Consider the following 18,542-nt stretch of genomic DNA (forward strand, 5'->3'; position numbering starts at 1 on the left):
TTTGTATATCAATTGTGGACTAGGAAGTTCTTATCTAAACCTGTTTTATTATGAATTTAAGATATAAATATGTGAGATTTATATATTTAATAAATGAATCTCGTTATAAATCTTACATTTTAGGTTCATGACAAATCAAGTGTAGGTAAAAAAAAATTCTATGGAATTAGACTATAATATCGATTTGGTTAGTAATTTTAGAGCCGGTTAATAACTCAGTTAGTTAAGAATTCAATTCAATTTAATTCGGTTGATCAAATGCTCACCCCTATATGAACACATTGACCTTATTAATATGTACATGTGTCCAGCTAGATGCATGACGGGTATGCTAAATGGAATCTTCCATTTAATATATGTGAATTTGAGAAAAAAGTTTTTCTTACTTTGATAGTGATGATTAGAAAATGGAGACATCTTAAATAGAAAAAATATCAAAGAAAAATAATAAAATTAATTAAGAGGAAAACTATACATTTAAAAAAAAAAAAAAAGAAGATAGAGTTTTCAATAATGAAGACAAAATATAAATTTGAAGTATAAAATTTCGTACTGCTGTAATTTTACATGAAAAAATTTAAGATAAATTTTGTGTAAAATAAAATTATAATTATCTTAATTTGAAGGGTTTGATCGTATTCACATAACATTTAGATTATATAATAATTAAATAAAAAAAAGTAATAAAAATAAACTTTTAAAATAAAGCTTACAAAAATATCCTGTTTCCTGAATATAATTTAAAATAATTAAAAGTTACACCAATATAGAAAAAAAAAATCTAAATTTCTCTTTTAGCATAACAATTGAATAATCAACCCTTAAACATAACCCATCCCCTGGTAGGACACCACAGCATCACTATATATATATGTGTACACCCAGCTAGCTATGCACCCCATTCTCCATAAGTGCTCAATCCTATTCCATTCAAAGCAATCAACCATGAACAAGACTTCTGTGCTCCTCGGCCTTACTTTCACCTTTCTTTTTTGTGGTAATCTCTACTTGATAGCATATATATATATATATATATATATATATATATATATACATATTAATGAAATTTAACTATAAGGGATATTGGCTATGGTTTTTGTATTTATTTTTTTATTTGAATTCAATTATACCTTAATATAATTGAGTTCTTAATTTTTTTTCTTTATGTTTTTATAGAAATTTAGAAATATTATGAAACGGGTTAATAATTTTATTTTTATATATTTTTCATATAGAAGTTTAATTTTCACAGTGAAGCCATTGGTTTATATATTAATTACTGTCGATTAATCATGCAGGAGCTCACCCGGCGAAGATAACTTTCACAAACAATTGTCCATATACAGTATGGCCAGGAACCTTAACGGGCGGCAACAGGCCTCAACTCTCAAGCACCGGTTTTCAGTTAGCAACCAAAGAAACTCAATCCCTCGATGCTCCAGCCCCTTTCACTGGAAGGTTTTGGGGCCGAACACTGTGTTCCACCGACTCCTCTGGCAGGTTCACTTGTGCAACTGGTGATTGTGGATCAGGACAAGTATCATGCAACGGCGCTGGTGGAAATCCACCAGTTAGCCTCGTAGAATTCACTTTAGCAGAAAACAATGGACAAGATTTTTACGACATTAGCCTCGTTGATGGGTTTAACGTGCCAGTATCAGTGTCTCCACAAGGCGGGTCTGGTAATAACTGCACTACTGCGAGCTGTCCAGGAAATGTAAACTCAGTCTGCCCTACACAATTAGCAGTTAAAGGGTCTGATGGAAGCATAATTGCTTGCAAGAGTGCATGCGAGGAATTCAACCAGCCAGAATATTGCTGCACAGGGAACTTCAATACCCCAGAAACTTGCAAACCCACAAATTATTCAATGATCTTCAAGAACCAGTGCCCTCAGGCTTATAGCTACGCTTATGATGATTCAAGTAGCACCTTTTCTTGCAGCGGTGGAGCTAACTACGCTATCACTTTCTGTCCATGATGAAGACTTTAGGTTGAAAATTAAGTAGTGGATTAAATAAAACAAAAGTCTGGACAGACTTGACAGAAATTAATACTATTATCGGTAATTAAGGGTGTATGAATAAGCACCAATTTTTGGTGAATTATTAATATATACTTTTTCCTTGATGAATTATACAATAATATTAAATATTTGATATCCGTAGCCGTTTGTTCTTTTTGTGCACCCTTTTCCCTTTTTTTTTTTTTTTAATTGATTCTGGGGTTGGAATTCAAAATCTCAACAATTCTAATTTTACTGAATTAGAAGTTCATTATTTTTTTTTGTAGTGGTTATGTTTGGATATCATACGATAAATAAATTAATTTATTTATAATAAAATATAAATTAATTTATTTAAAATTTTTATAAATTAATTATTTAATTCTAATTATATTAAAACCTAATAAAAAGATGGTTGATCAACCAATGCCATTGCAAGAAAGACAGTTATTTTCGTTAAAAATACAGAGCATCCAATGGACTCAGCCATAGCAGAGTAGTCTGAGAGAAGCCAAGAAGAACAGATACCAAGGCTGGCCCTTGATTGCAAACCCACAAAACTTTCACGATTTCAATGTTCTTTCCTCATAATTCAAGCACAGGTATAGGCATTCTCTTTTAAAACAAGTACATGTTAAAGTGTATTCGCTTTTGTAGTACTACAGATTTCACACTTTGCAGAAATTCCAATCTGGATTAATTTATTCTCTCTCTTGTTTAATGTAGACATTTTTAGGCTTTAAAAAGAAAGGAATATCTAAGTGCACATAGGCAATTACTTGGAAGCCTTGTTGGATCTGATTATCCTTATCCGCAAGATCAATCATCTGGTAAGTGGTATCCATTTGTTCTTTAAATTTCTCCTCTTCAACTATATGAAAAATTCAAATGAATCAACAAGGGGGCACACAAGATTAAACCTAGAAGACGGAGCAAGACTATTTAAATAGCTTCACGCTTGTTTTCCTAAACAAATGAAGAAAGCCCATGCATGTTCATCACAGATTAGCAAAAGGTACTAGTGCCTCCTTTCAATTCTTGTGGGATGGACAATTATCTATCACTATATTACGACTCTATGCCCTTGTAGAATCGCCTATTAGAATGTAATCAACCTGGATTATTCCTCATATATAGACATTGACCTTATTATTTTGCACATGTGTATAGTTGTATAGGAGATTTTCTTTAACCTTATATATGAAGAATGGTTAATTAGAAAATAGAAGCATCCTAAATAGAAAAATAAGAATGAAAAATAATAATTAACTAATTAAGAAGGAAAACTATACAATTTTACAAAACAAGAAAAATAATAAAAATAAACTTTAAAAAAAATCCTACAAAAATATTTTCCTTCCTAAAAAAATAAAAATAATTAAAAAGTTACACTAAAAACAAAAAAAAAAAAAAAATCTAAATTTCCTCTTTAACTTGACAATTGAATAATTAACCCAAGCCCCCGCCCAGGCAGGACGCTGCAGCATCACTATATATACACTTAGCTGGCTGCGCCCGCCCCATTCTCCTTGAGCGCTCTGTCCAACACCATTCAAAGCACTCAACGATGAAGAAGACTTCTGTGCTTCTCGGCCTTACTTTCACCTTTCTCTTTTGTGGTAATCTATGGATGTATAGTTTTTATATAGAAGTCTAATTTTCATCCTGAAGCCATTGGTTTATATATTAACTACTGTCGATTAATCATGCAGGAGTTCACCCGGCGACGATAACTTTCACAAACAATTGTCCATACACAGTCTGGCCAGCAACCTTAACCGGTGACAACAGGCCTCAGCTCTCAAGCACCGGCTTCCAATTAGCAACCAAAGAAACTCAATCCCTCAACATTCCAGCCCCATTCACTGGAAGGTTTTGGGGCCGAACACACTGTTCCACCGAATCCTCCTCCGGCAGGTTCACTTGTGCAACTGGTGATTGTGGTTCAGGACAAGTATCTTGCAACGGTGCTGGTGGAAATCCACCTATTAGCCTCATAGAATTCACTTTAGCAGAAAACAATGGAAAAGATTTCTACGACATTAGCCTCGTTGATGGGTTTAACGTGCCAGTATCAGTGTCTCCACAAGGCGGGTCTGGTGATAACTGCATTACTGCGAGCTGTGCAGGAGATGTAAACTCTGTCTGCCCGACAGAATTAGCAGTTACAGGGTCTGATGGGGGCACTGTGATTGCTTGCAAGAGTGCATGCGAGGAATTCCACCAGCCAGAATATTGCTGCACAGAAAACTTCAGAATCCCAGAAACTTGTAAACCCACAACTTATTCAATGATCTTCAAGAACCAGTGCCCTCAGGCTTACAGCTACGCTTATGATGATTTAACTAGCACATTTTCTTGCAGTGGTGGAGCTAATTACGCCATCACTTTCTGTCCGTGATGAAGACTTTAAATAAAGTTCATCTATTTTTTGACAACAGGTAGAAAAGTAGTGAATTAAATAAAAGAAAAGTCTCGACAGACTGGACAGAGATTAATATTGTTATTGATAATTAATGTGTATGAATAAACAGTTAAGCAAAATTTGATATCGTCACGTTACCTGTTTTTTGTTTTCTTCGTGCATCCTTTTCCTCTTTTTGCTTTGCTTGCCGTATACATTTGGTGGTGTTTGGATCATTGGATGAATCATATACTCATCTCTGCTCTGCTCTTGGCATATAATGACAAGAAAACATGTTCAGCTAATTTAACATAGAATCTCCAATTCTCCATTCTATGTTTAGGAACCATTTCCTAAGAGATAAGCTGATCTGCTTCATCAGCTGGACAAATTTTTTAAAGGGTCAAAATAAAAAATATAATAATTTTTATTTGCATTTATCAGCTGTCCAATCCAGCTCTTTGTCTTGGATAACTCAAATTATTTATTTAAATGGGTATTTCAGAATTCATTTTGAATAATGATTCAAATTATAAATTATTATATTTTTAATTTTTATCATTTATTAATTCAAGTTAAATTTAAAAAGAAAAAGTCATAAGTTTTAGTTTAAAATTTAATTTACAGTTATTAATATTTTTAATAAAATTATTATATTTTAAATGTAAAATTTTTAAATATTAAATATTTTAAATTATGTTTTTAATAATATTTAATAAAATATTTTTTTTTTATTTTTTAACCCAAATTTTTGATAAAATATTATATTTTAAATGTAAAAGTTTTATAAGATTTGCATTGCAAAACTCAATGCACAAATAATAAAATAAAAAGGGCTTAATATTATATGCTAGAGAAAAAAAAAATCGCTCATAGCATTCTATAAATATATGTCACATAGAGAATTAGAGTAAATTAATATTTATCAATATAATATTGGTAAAAATCAATAAATTCATAATTATAAAAAAAAAATAAAAAACCTAATGAAAATTGAGTTGTGGAAGGGAGGAAACGCACTAAGGCAGGATACTGAATTTATTTGTAACTTATAAATAGAAGGATAGTGCCAAAGATTAGGAAAGATTCAACAAAAATGTAAAACATTGAGATACTATTACAAATATGATAGGCCGATGACTAACTTGGTGAGATAATTTTATCTTATCTTAATTCAAAAATAAGTTATCTAATAATTTTTTTCATTGTATTTTATAAAGAGCATTAAAGGAAAAATAAAAGATTTTTTTTTAAGAAGTACAAATCAATGGAGACAATGAATGCTATAATAAAGTTACAATGGTGAACTATATTGTAAATTTTTTAATTGGTTGTTTTTAGTTAATAATAATTATTTTCTATTGATGTATTATTGGTTGTTTCTATTATATTTTTTTAATTGATTGTTTTTAATTGATAATTATTGATGCTCTAAATGTTATTTATTAAGTTTAGGGGAGCTCAATAAAAATAATTGAAAATCATTACTTAATAGTACATATAAAGTAAAATTTTTCATGAAGTTTGGGGGCTTGAGCCACCCAGCCGCCTCCCTTCGCCACCACACTTTTATTTATTTATTTATTTTTTATTTTTTAATTGTGAAGTCTTGCATTGACAAGGCCCAAAGGCTAAACTTACATCAGATGTTCAGATTCAATATAAAGGCCTTGTGAGACCTAAAATCCAACCCATTATAGAACTCCAAAATAGCAACCATCAATGCATGCAGCTAGTAAACACAAACCGCCTAACACGTTTACAGCATCGTCTGGCCTCCTAGAGCCGAAGATGGTGCAGTAACAGAAGAAGAAGCCACCACGATAGAAGAAACTGAAGGTCTGTAAAGCTCCTAGGCCTCACACCTCTGCTGAACTGTTGTCAACGAAAATCACCGGAGGAGATGATGGGTAGAGCTCAAGGCATCTCACTTCTTATAACCTAGGGGTAAGTCGACAACCTCAAGATGGCCTACTTCCGACCTAAGAGATACCCATCAAACAAGACCAAATAGCTTTCCTCTAGGAGACTGTCCACGTCGGCGAACAAACCAGCACATAGCAATACCAAAACCATCACACCAGGTCTTCGCTAAATGCCCACTTACTGAAACTCTCAACCTGCAGGTCAATAAGCACAAACCCAAAAACACATATACACTCAAACTCATACGAGGGAGGGCTATCCCATCCCATAGGCTCAAGAAAACAACGTCTTTAATTCCTTGCTCAGAGGTGGGGGAAGTTGATGAAAAGAGAAACTCGGCGAGCCCGAGAGAAGGAGAACACAGTACCAAAGATTGAGAGAAAATTCTCTTTCTCAAACCAAGAAGGAGAAACTTTTTTCCGCTATTACACTTTTTATGCACTTCATATTCAGTGATAGAATATACTCTATAATAAAATCATGGTAAAGATATTCAAATTGTTTGATAGAAAATAATTGAGAGTTATTATGTTGTTGTCATGCCTAAAGAAGAACATAAAATCTATAGTAAAGCAAAGAGAATGTGGCATGTCGGGGAATAAACTTAATTATTATATCTATAAAAATAAAGAGTTAATACATTAATCTAGTAATTAGTGAGATTTTTTTGTTAAGAAAATGATATTAAGTATTATACATGTAAGTGAACATATGATTGAAGATCACATTCCTACTATAATATATGTTGTTTTGTGTTCTCTCTCTTCCCATACGTTCTTTGAGAATTGTGTCAATTCCTTTCCTTTCCAACAAAGTGGCAGCAACCTGAGATAGTCGAAAGTTGGCAAAAAAAAAAAAACTTCCGTTCTAAAGACAGCACCAGTAAGATCAAATGGGCAATAAGATTTATTTTAGTATATCAGCCAATAGCATTGCAAGAATGACAGTTAATTTCGTTAAAAATACAGAGCACCCAATGGACTCGGCTATAGCAGAGTACTCTGAGAGAAGCCAAGAAAAGCAGGCCCACGAAATTTTCATGATTTCAATGTGCTTTTCTCATAATTCAAGCACAGGCATTCTCTTCCAACTCCCAATTCACTGCAATGGCGAAGAAGAGAACAACAGATAGGCAAAAGACAAGGAAGAAGAAATTACACCTAATTGATAACATACCAAATTACACAAAGCAGCCTAGGAGCCCCGCACCTAAACGCCGTTCTGATTTCTCTTCCTTCTTCTCCTCCCCTTCTTCTTTTATCTCCAATTCAGGTTTGTGGTTTCAATTTTCTCTGTTTACTTCTCGATTGAGGGTTTTTTTTCAATGATAATCTCTGTTCCGACGAATTGCCTGTGTATTTTCTCACATTGGTTCGTTTTTATTGTGGATGTTATTTGCTTGGCATATCAATTTTTCTGTTGCCTTGTCAAATTTGGGGCTTTGGAATATAATTTATTCTCTGGGTGTGGAAATTGCTTGTGGGTCTTCTTCGTATGCTTCATACGTACATTGTTTTAGAATTTTTGCATCATTGCTTGTTAATCGTTGATTTTACCACAGAAAACAAACTGTTCTTTCTGATGGGTTCTATTTTAAGCTGGATAGGAGAAAAAATTGTGCATTGTAAAATATGTTAGAGGGAGAATTTTATATGCAACATGTTTAACATTTTTATATCACGTTGATTAACTACCAAATACATCATGGAGACTTCTCGGGTTCTGGCTATTGCTGTATCTATACTGATACATTCTTAGCCGGTTGAATTTGTTGCAGCTATGTTAAAAATTAAGACCCTTTGAAATTCCATTTATAAGTTTTGTGGCTGTGATGTATTATCATTTCAATGAAATATGGATTGAGATACAACTTTTGTTTGGATCGTGTAATCTGCAGGTCCCCTTAGACATGGTTTGTTCAGTATCACGATCAGTAGTTCGGATAAAACTACAGTTCAGGAAAAAGAATTGCCTGAGCTCCCTATAGTTCGGTGCAGAAATTCTGCAGATAAAAAATCAAAACTGTTATCTGATTTATATGAAAATGCAGTTATAAAAATCAAATCAGTTGCCCAACATACAATTGTTGATCACTGCAGTGATAGGTTTGTCCTGCACCCATGAGTACTACTTGTAGCCATATGTAGTCAATTTCAGCCATCTGATCACTGATATGATTATTTCTCTCTCCTTTTAAAAATTTCAGTTATCAGACAAGTTTCATGACAATGGAATCTACCCCCGAGAAATCACAAGTTACAGAAAGCACTAGCTTTTGTGTAACTCCAGGAAATGTTGTGTGGGCAAAAATGGACTGCCAAATTTGGTGGCCTGCTGAAGTAGGTTATCTTTTACTTTGTTCTTGTAATCCAATGTGATATTTAGTTGTTGCTCTTAATGCAAATTTTCTCTCCCACTGATTGTCTGATTCTAAATATGCTATAAACTATTGTCAATATATGAGTGTTTAGACCCCTCAAATATGGAGCATACTTTTCATTATATTCTGTTGATGCCAATTTATCAATAAAACATGGTTAACCTTCTTTTAGATAATTGGAGAAACATCCTCTGAAGCTGATTCAAGAAGCAAAGGTATTGATGGCCATGTTCTAGTACAGTTTTATGGCAATTACAGAAGGTACGATTCAAAACTCTTGTTTGCTTGGACATTCCTTGGAACTTCAAAAATTTTCCTGCCTTTCTATTGTTTGAACTAAAGGTTGATCCAATATTGCTTTTCAGTGCTTGGGTTGATCCAGCTAGAGAAATTTCACAGCTTGAGGATGTGAGCATTGACTATTCCACTGCTCCTGTAGATAGTCTCAATTCATATCATTATTTAATCAGTGCCAACCACAAATTAGTTTGAAGCCTTTGAGTTCTTTTTATTTCTTCCTCCTAGCAACTTATTTTTTGCAAGGAAAGATTGGGGGATGGAGCCTAATCCCTCTGCACATGTTATTCTTGAGCATAGTTTGGCAATTGTTGTAATTTATAAAAGTATTTGATTTTGAAGCACCATGAGTTTATTATGTTGAACTACTCGAAATCGATATAGCCCTTCATTGAGGTATTTTAGTTTGATTCATCAGTTACTCTGCCTACTGTCTGTTTACATGCATGGCCTTCACCTTTTTTCAGTGCTTTGAAGAAAGGAGCAGTAACACTATGGACACATTTCAAGATGCTTTAAAACAAGTACATGTTAAAGCGCATTCATTTTTGTAGTACTACAGTTTTCGCAATTTGCACAAACTCCAATCTGGATTAATCTCTCTTGCTGAATGTTGACATTTTTAGGCTTTAAAAAGAAAGGAATATCTAAGTGTACATAGGCAATTACTTGGAATCCCTGATGGTTCCGATCACCCTTATCAGCAAGATCAATCATCTGGTATGTAGTATTCATTTGTTCTTTAACTTTCTCTCGTCTTCAACTGTGTTAAGGAAAAAAAAAAAGATCAAATGAATCAACAAGGGATTGCACAAAATTAAACATAGAAGATGGAACAAGACTATTACTAGTGCCTCAATTAATTCTCGCTGTGATGTGTGAACATTTAGATGAGAGAACTATTTTTTCATCAGACCAATACAAATTCTATTTTCCCATCATTCAGTCTAAAGCTTATATTTTGCAATATGCATTTTTGTACCTAGGAAAACTACAATATCTTAAAAAACAAAATGTTCTTTTTTCCCTTTTAAGATTTTATTTTTCTTGTTTGAGCAGATAAATGGACTTCATCAATTTCTAGTAGAACAGAATGCAATTTCCTTAAAAGAAGAAAGGGCAAGAAGAAACAAAAACCTAAAATTTGCTTTGACGTAAGTTGCCAGCATATATATTTGCACCTTCTAATGGTAAGCTGATTGCCCAATTTTGTTTTTACAGTTTTCACACTCTTTTGCAGGAAGTTGTGTTTCCTTTAAGATCTGCCAGAAAGGTTCGCCGGTTCAGGATAATGCGGTACCTTGGCCTTGTAGCTCCTATAGGTTCTCCTTTCTGACTTGTGCAACAATTGCTTTGTAGCTAGTATCCTATACTTTTGCTTCTCCTTGTTGGCTTTTGTAAATACATAAAATCTTTCTTATTTAAGTTTCTGAGCATACTATTGGGTCTGTCATTTGGTTATTAGGAATGCAAGTTTTCAAAATCACAAGTGATGCTATTATGAGCATAATTGACGTTTTCTTTACATATTTTTTCCTTGTTAAGTGAAGATAGCAAAAATCTTAACACAACCAAATAAGTTCGTAACATAGATGAAGACTAATATCATATAACTTTGAAAATGTACCCTATGATTTAAAAAATCAATCTAACTAATACCATCAAGCATCACAATGTTTTGAAATTAGAGATTAAATTTAAAATCAATAGAAATTGAACTAAACGTGCTCATCTTTATATTCAAACATACTATTTTTTAGGTTTTAGTGATAAAGGTGAAATTAAATGGAAATAGATGCGTGCTTAAACTCTCTTACTCTCTATCATTATTGAATGCCATCATGTGGCTGATTGCCTTGCTAAACAAGGAGTCACAAGAGATGTGGATTTTGTGGCTTGTTTATGGCGTTTTTGTGAATATGAAATGTTCATCAGTTAGCCGCATCTGTCTGTTCGGTTTGGTCTTCTGCACAACAAACGTTTCATGTTTTGGGCTGGATGTAAGGTATTAATTGCCTTGGTTCTTAGTCGATGGCCTTGGTGTTAATTTCAGGTTCCTTTTGCTGTTAGGTCTTGAAACTTGGAAATCTTGTTTTGTGTTACAGCATCTCTGAGAATATTTGGGGCTATTGTCTGTTTTAGCTGGTTTATGTAATTAAATTGTGGCGCTTGTGTCCTCTATCTCTCATTTGCTGTCAGGAACATGTTACTTCCTTTTGGTCTTGTATCTGTCTCCAAGTTCTCCCACTTAATAGTGTATGCCCTAGCCTTGGATTGATTATCTGAGTTTTGATTTGATGATTAGAGTTTAATATGGCTTGCTCTGTTAAAATTTTCCTGAATTAATATTCAATAAAAAATTTTAGCTTGTAAAATTAAAAAAAAAAAAGGGTACAAAGATAAAAATCCAATACAATTCACCTCACCAATACTCAAAAAGAAAAATAAATTGAGCTAGTTTTGGGTTTGAATTAGGTCAGGTTCATTTTCTATATATGGTATCAGAGCTTACCCTATTTTACTTTTAATATTGGATTACCTGCAGATGTTCATACTTACAAATTTTATACCCCAAATGTTCATACTTGGGCATTAGGGAGATGTATTGTTTCATATTTGTACTAAATATAAGACTTAAATAAACCTTTTCCTTTTGAGTTAGCTTTTGATATTAGGTTAGGTCCGGTTTATTTCTTCCACATAAGTTGTTAAAATTTAAAAAATAACATGTAGAAAAGTTATTTCTTAGAAACATTTTTTTTTAGAATATTTTCTTTTTTAAAGTTATTTTTTTTTTTAGGGATTTTTAAGGTTAAGTTCCATTTTTTGATATTGTAAGGCAATAAAACACATTGATCACTTTATTGATATTTTTTTTTATTAGGAATCTAATTTTAAATATAAATAAAAAAGAGTGGTTTTCTCATTCATAATTTAATTTGATGTGAATAATTTTATTTTTATTAAAGTAGATTGCAAATTTATATCACATATATAAGGCATTGCCCTAAGGATAGGTTCAATATTTAATTAATCAAATCGAATTAAGTTAAATTTATCCAAGTGCATGCATTGTCAAATAATAAAGTAATTATTATAATAATAATTGAGATTGGATTTTTTTTTTCTAGAAGCCCCTAGAGTGTATAATTAATTATTTAAATTAAAATTTACAACATCCAATGGATTGTTTACTTATCCTTTTGACCCTTCATGGATATAATTTTATGTTATTAGATTTTTCATGTTATATATGTTTCTTAATATAGCAATTGGATGTGACGTTTAATATATATACATACATATATATATACACACACTCTAGAAACTTCTAGAAAAAATATCTACTCTCAATAATAATAATAATAATAATTATTATTATTATTATTATTATTACTTTAATAGGGAAATTATTCTATTTTCTTATTCCATCCACATTTTCTAGAAAAAGAAAATATGAAATGCGTTTATAAATGAAAGGATTTTCCATAATTAATTCATGTTATAACAGGTAATTACCTTGTTAAGTACAGATACAATAGGAAAGCAATTAGAGGAAATATGTTTCATTTATTTTTTCTAATTTATTATTATATTATTATATTATTTTTTTTAATTTATATAATTATACTATATTCATTTATTTTTTGAATAAATTATAAAATACATAAGGTGTTTGTGCACTTTCACTTGCTAAAAAGTAATTTTTCTTTGAATTATAGAGGATGAGACTCACGTTATTATGAGTAAGAATAGATGTGCATAGAATGCACTAAATAATTTTTCAAATTTTTGGGATTACTTTCTTAATAAATTTCACACTAATTTTGAACCGTCAAGTTTGTCTTATGGAAATAAATCTTGAGTCTTATTTGGTTGTTTCTCCTAAAGTGTAAAATATTAATTTGTTTGGTTGGGAGTGAGTGTAAGTGAACATAAATGCTCGTCTTTGGAACCACAAAATCCTTACATGTATGCAATTGTCTTTGGAACCACGGAATCCACACAATATTTTCTTTATATATCTTCTCTGTATGCTGGCAGAAAGAGAAGCATTATATACCCACACATCATGCTATAGACATAACCACAGTTCAAAACTCTTCATATTATCACCATGGGTTCCGAGTCCCAACAACTGCACTTTATCTTGTTTCCTTTTATGGCCCAAGGCCACATGATTCCTATGATGGACATGGCTAGATTACTAGCTCATCATGGAATGATTGTTACAGTAATCACTACACCACTTAATGCAAAGCGTTTCCTACCAACCCTTTCCCGTGATGTGGACTCTGGCAGTATTCGGTTTATTGAAGTCCAATTTCCTGGAGAAGCAGGACTACTAAAAGATTGCGAGAACGTTGACATGCTTCCTTCATTGGGTTCGGGCGTTGATCTCTTCTTGTCAACCTACCGGCTTCTGGAGCCAGTCCAAATATTGCTTGAAGAGCTAAAGCCATGGCCTAGTTGTATAATTTCTGATATGTGTTTACCCTACACAGCTGAGGTTGCTAGGAAGCTTGGTGTTCCAAGAATCGCTTTCAATGGCGCTTGTTGCTTTTCTATGCTATGCCTTCACTGCATAAACGCTTCCAGCATACTGGAGAGTATAAAATCTGAATCCGAGTACTTTGTTGTGCCTGGATTGCCCGATCATATTGAATTAACCAAAGACCAGCTCCCAATATGGGTGCGTTGAGTCAGCAAGTAGAAGTTGCTGAACAGGTGACTTGTGGGATTATTGTTAATTCCTTTGAAGAGTTGGAGGCAGCATATGTCCAAGAATACAAGAAGGTAATGAGCGATAAGGTTTGGTGCATTGGTCCGGTATCACTATTCAACAAGAACAACTTGGATAAGGTTCAGAGAGGGAATAAAGCCTCAATTGAAGAATATGAATGCTTCATGTGGCTTAATTCCCAGCAACCAGGGTCTGTAATATATGTCTGCTTTGGTAGCCTTTGCAATTTATTAACTTCACAACTGATAGAACTTGGTTTAGGCTTAGAAGCATCAAACAGGCCTTTCATTTGGGTGCTAAGAGGAGGGGGGAAATCAAAAGACATAGAAGAGTGGATTGTAGAAGACGATTTTGAGGAGAGGACCAAAGGGAGAGGCCTCATTATTCGAGGTTGGGCACCACAAGTACTAATACTGTCACACCCAGCTATTGGAGGGTTCTTAACACATTGTGGATGGAATTCAACGCTAGAAGGGATATGTGCTGGTACACAGATGGTTACATGGCCACTTTTTGGAGACCAGTTCTGCAATGAGAGGTTAATTGTGGATGTGCTGAAGATTGGTGTAAAGGTTGGGACAGAGGTTACTGTGAGATGGGGAAATGAAGAGAATGTTGGAATTTTGGTGAAAAGGGAAGCTGTTACAAGGGCTATACAAAGGTTGATGGATGAAGGATAGGAAGTTGAGGAAAGAAGAAAAGGAGCAAAAGAGTTCAGCATCATGGCAAAAAACGCAATTGAGGAAGGTGGATCTTCTTATCTCAATATGACACTACTAATACAAGATATCCTGCAACAGAAATGTTGAGTATTTACCAGCATAATAATGTAAAATAATGTTGCTGAGATTGTTGCTCTTGGCTGGTAAAGAAGAATAATTTATTGCTTAGCAACTTATCCATGTTTATGTAACAATTTCGTCATTGATTATCTAGCAAATTGCTGAATTTATGGGACTGTGAGTTCTTTGACAAAGAGTGTATACTCTTCTTTGCCCGATTCATTATATACATTATTATATATATTGTATTTTAAATTTATAATAAATTATGTATAAATAAAAAATTTTAAAATAAATTATAAGTAAATAAAACATTTTTTTATTTATATTTATTAGCACCAATATTTAGCAACAAATAAAAAAATTATTTTAACTCAATGCTATTCCATTAAAATTAATTTAAAAATATAAAAACTTAAATTTAAATCTAAAAAAATGAGGCAATTACACATAAAATTTTGGACCATCAAATCAGCGTCTCTTTGTCCTATCCCGGCAGACAAACCTGCATTATTAGTTCGGTTTGGCATCCGCCGAATCCAAGAAACGCAAAAGATTATGCAGACAAATTCCTCCATCAAATCCCATACACTGTGCAGACGTGGTCCACTTGCTCTTGGCTTAGCAACGTAAGCTCTTGCGTCACCAACTAGAAAAGCTAGCTTTCTGTTTCTCTAACTGCTCATAGAAGAAGAAGAAGAAGAAGAAGAAGAAGCAGAAGCAATATCTACGTATCCACACACTATATGAACACAGACACAGATCATTATTCATTACCATGTCTACCTATTCCCACCAACTGCACTTTATCTTGTTTCCTTTCATGGCCCAAGGCCACATGATTCCTATGATGGACATAGCTAGATTATTAGCTCATCATGGAATGATTGTTACAGTAATCACTACACCACTTAATGCAAAGCGCTTCATACCAACCCTTTATCGTGATGTGGAATCTGGACTCAGAATTCAGCTTATTGAAGTCCTTTCCTGGAGAAGAAGCAGGTTTACCCAAAGATTGCGAGAATGTTGACATGCTTCCTTCATTGTGTTCGGGCGTTGAGTTCTTCTTGTCAACCTACCAGCTTCTGGAGCCAGTCCAAAGATTGCTTGAAGAGCTAAAGCCAAACCCTAGTTGTATAATTTCTGATAGGTGTTTAACCTACACGGCTGAGATTGCTAGGAAGCTTTGGAGTTCCAAGAATCGCTTTGAATGGCTCGTGTTGCTTTTCTATGCTATGCTTTCACTGCATATACACTTCCAGTATACTTGAGAGTGTAAAATCTGAATCCGAGTACTTTGTTGTGCCTGGATTGCCCGATCATATTGAATTAACCAAAGACCAGCCCCCAGGAGCAATGATTCACAATATGGGTGCGTTTACTGAGCAAGTAAAAGTTGCTGAACAGGTGACTTATGGGATTATTATTAATTCCTTTGAAGAGTTGGAGGCAGCATATGTCCAAGAGTACAAGAAGGTAATGAGGGATAAGGTTTGGTGCATTGGTCCGATATTACTATTCAACAAGAACAACTTGGATAAGGTTCAGAGAGGGAAGAAAGCCTCGATTGAAGAATCAGAATGCTTCAAGTGGCTTGAACAACAACAACCAGGGTCTGTAATATACGTCTGCTTAGGTAGCCTTTGCAATTTATTAACTTCACAATTGATAGAACTTGGTTTAGGCTTGGAAGCATCAAACAGGCCTTTCATTTGGGTGCTAAGAGGAGGGCCGGGGAAATCAAAAGACGTAGAAGAGTGGATTGTAGAAGATGGTTTTGAGGAGAGGACCAAAGGGAGAGGCCTTATAATTCGAGGTTGTTCACCATACTGTCACACCCAGCAATTGGAGTGTTCTTAACACATTGTGGATGGAACTCAACGCTAGAAGGGATATGTGCTGGTACACAGATGGTTACATGGCCACTTTTTGGAGACCAGTTCTGCAATGAGAGGCTAGTTGTGGATGTGCTGAAGATTGGTGTAAAGATTGGGACAGAGATTACTGTGAGATAGGGAAATGAAGAGAAGGTTGGAATTTTGGTGAAAAGGGAAGCTGTTACAAGGGCTATAGAAAGTTTGATGGATGAAGGAGAGGAAGGTGAGGAAAGAAGAAAAAGAGCGAAAGAGTTCAGTATCATGGCAAAAAATGCAATGGCGGAAGATGGATCTTCTTATCTCAACATGAAATCACTAATACAAGATATCATGCAACAGATAGCAAATTTTGAGTAGTTACCAATGTAATGCTACATTTGGATTTGGATTTGGATTGGTGTGAATTTCAATTAACAATAAGTACTTGAATTTGATATCACCTTAAAATTTTACAATTTTCATTTAAATTTCAAATTGAAATCTTTAATTATTTCAAATACATACACCCCTATATCCAAATGCGATCTAAAATTATTTCTTAGATTATTGCTCTTGGTTGCCAACTGAATGCATGTTTATGTAACAATTTATTCATTGATTATCTAATACTATGTCTCTCCAATCAGGCCAAGTGCATTTTAGTTAATGTTGTGCTGGTTGTGGAACTACTGGGAATTGCAGTAAATGTGTGGGAGTTGAGACTGTAGTGAATTGGGAACCAGGCGACAAGTTTGGGATAGTGGCGAGGAGAGTGCAAGTAAAGAAGAGGCTATAGATTAGGGATAGCATCGGATGAATAGAATGTGGAAGAGGTGAGGATAAAAGGAAGAGAGCAAGAGAGGTTGAAGATAAGGCTAATAGAGCAATAAAAGAAATTGGATCTTCTTGTGATGGAATCCAATGTGTGTCAGTAAATGGTCCCTCCAGGGTTTGGCGCCATTGTACTGGTGTTGCCTTGCAAATTGCCAATATCAATAAATAGAACTTAAAATTAAAAAAAGAAAATATTTAAAAAAAAGGTAGTGGTTGATGCCCTACTTTTTAATGTAAGAAATAACTTTTCTACAATAATTTTTAATTTTAATTTTTTTTTCATTTCTTCTATTTATACTAAAAATAATTCTTTAAGGTTATTGATTATTTTTAAGCCTCTCGTTAATTAAAATTAATTTTTACAATCAACCAATCAACTTACATTTCAATTGTCAATTTATCATTTATTTTATCAGTGTCGATTTTATTTTTCAATTATTACATTTAAATTTTCAAAATTTTGTATTTACTTTTCAAACAATTCAATAAACTTCTTTTCAATTTTCTACACACTTTGCTTTTAATTAATTATAAAAATTGATAAAATTACGCACAACAGAATCAATTCCTACAATTATTTATTCAGTAGATAGAAATAATAATTAGATGATATACTTCATATTTAGCACACTTGCATTTAAGTTGTTAACAGCTAAATTATTTTTACAATATATAATTTTTTTTTAATATTGGTGTGGAAAATTATATTAATGATGAGATTTATACATTTACGTTTATTACTGTTTAATCTCACACCTTTATCACCGGCTAAAACCTGAAAAATAGTATGTTTGAATATAAAGATGTGCACATTTTGTTTAATTTCTATTAATTTGTAAATTTAATTACACTTTAAACCTTTAATTTTGAAATTTGATTAAATTTTAAATTATAATTAAATAGTTTTATTGTGATGCTTAATGATAGTAGTTAGATCAATTGCTTTAAAAATGATGAAATCTTGTGTTTTAATCTTAGTTAGAGTTAAATTAATAAAAAAAAATATTATAGTGTAAAATTAAATACTTTAATTCCTCTTATTTTTATTTTTTTCATTTATGGTATGCAAAGGCTTAAAACGTTTAATTTTAAAATAATGGAGAAGGAAATTTATATAAATTAATCAAAACCTTCAGGACTTTTTAGTACATTACTCTATTTTTGAAGGATTTTTTTGCAGAATTTTTTTTATTTGAACTCGATTTACTATATAAATTCAAGATATAAAATATTAGGTGAGATTAACCTATTAAATATATAAATATCACGTATTTATATTTTATATGAGGATGAAATAGGTAAAAATTTCTC

General features: G+C 32.9%; 3 protein-coding genes and 2 pseudogenes across 4 annotated transcripts; all 5 read left to right on the plus strand.

The window, feature by feature from the left end:
* Positions 1 to 839: 839 nt before the first annotated feature.
* On the plus strand, positions 840 to 2,163 carry LOC110647926 (thaumatin-like protein 1b). The gene is made up of 2 exons (XM_021801975.2): positions 840 to 997; positions 1,299 to 2,163. Exons 1-2 carry the CDS (start codon positions 892 to 894, stop codon positions 1,979 to 1,981), a joined length of 789 nt encoding a protein of 262 aa, XP_021657667.2. The 5' UTR covers positions 840 to 891; the 3' UTR covers positions 1,982 to 2,163.
* A 1,326-nt stretch (positions 2,164 to 3,489) lies between these two features.
* Positions 3,490 to 4,562, plus strand: LOC110647942 (thaumatin-like protein 1). The gene is made up of 2 exons (XM_021801999.2): positions 3,490 to 3,624; positions 3,718 to 4,562. The coding sequence occupies exons 1-2, from the start codon at positions 3,573 to 3,575 to the stop codon at positions 4,404 to 4,406; spliced, it is 741 nt and encodes a 246-aa protein (XP_021657691.2). The 5' UTR covers positions 3,490 to 3,572; the 3' UTR covers positions 4,407 to 4,562.
* A 2,692-nt stretch (positions 4,563 to 7,254) lies between these two features.
* LOC110647935 (uncharacterized) lies at positions 7,255 to 11,298 on the plus strand. 2 transcript variants are annotated; one of them, XM_058143589.1, is made up of 10 exons: positions 7,255 to 7,607; positions 8,233 to 8,440; positions 8,542 to 8,674; positions 8,888 to 8,976; positions 9,081 to 9,123; positions 9,480 to 9,536; positions 9,639 to 9,732; positions 10,072 to 10,166; positions 10,253 to 10,334; positions 10,948 to 11,059. In XM_058143589.1, exons 1-10 carry the CDS (start codon positions 7,442 to 7,444, stop codon positions 11,022 to 11,024), a joined length of 1,044 nt encoding a protein of 347 aa, XP_057999572.1. In that variant the 5' UTR covers positions 7,255 to 7,441; the 3' UTR covers positions 11,025 to 11,059. The 2 variants fall into 2 exon arrangements, with proteins under 2 accessions (XP_057999572.1, XP_057999573.1); XM_058143590.1 differs by lacking the exon at positions 10,948 to 11,059 and adding an exon at positions 11,066 to 11,298 and having other exon boundaries at positions 7,258 to 7,607.
* Positions 11,299 to 12,655: 1,357 nt separating this feature from the next.
* LOC110647961 (UDP-glycosyltransferase 73C1-like) lies at positions 12,656 to 14,732 on the plus strand (annotated as a pseudogene).
* A 383-nt stretch (positions 14,733 to 15,115) lies between these two features.
* On the plus strand, positions 15,116 to 16,908 carry LOC110647952 (UDP-glycosyltransferase 73C1-like; annotated as a pseudogene).
* The last annotated feature ends 1,634 nt before the right edge of the window (positions 16,909 to 18,542 follow it).

Source organism: Hevea brasiliensis, chromosome 3, assembly GCF_030052815.1.
Source record: "Hevea brasiliensis isolate MT/VB/25A 57/8 chromosome 3, ASM3005281v1, whole genome shotgun sequence".
NCBI classification, from domain to species: Eukaryota; Viridiplantae; Streptophyta; class Magnoliopsida; order Malpighiales; family Euphorbiaceae; genus Hevea; species Hevea brasiliensis.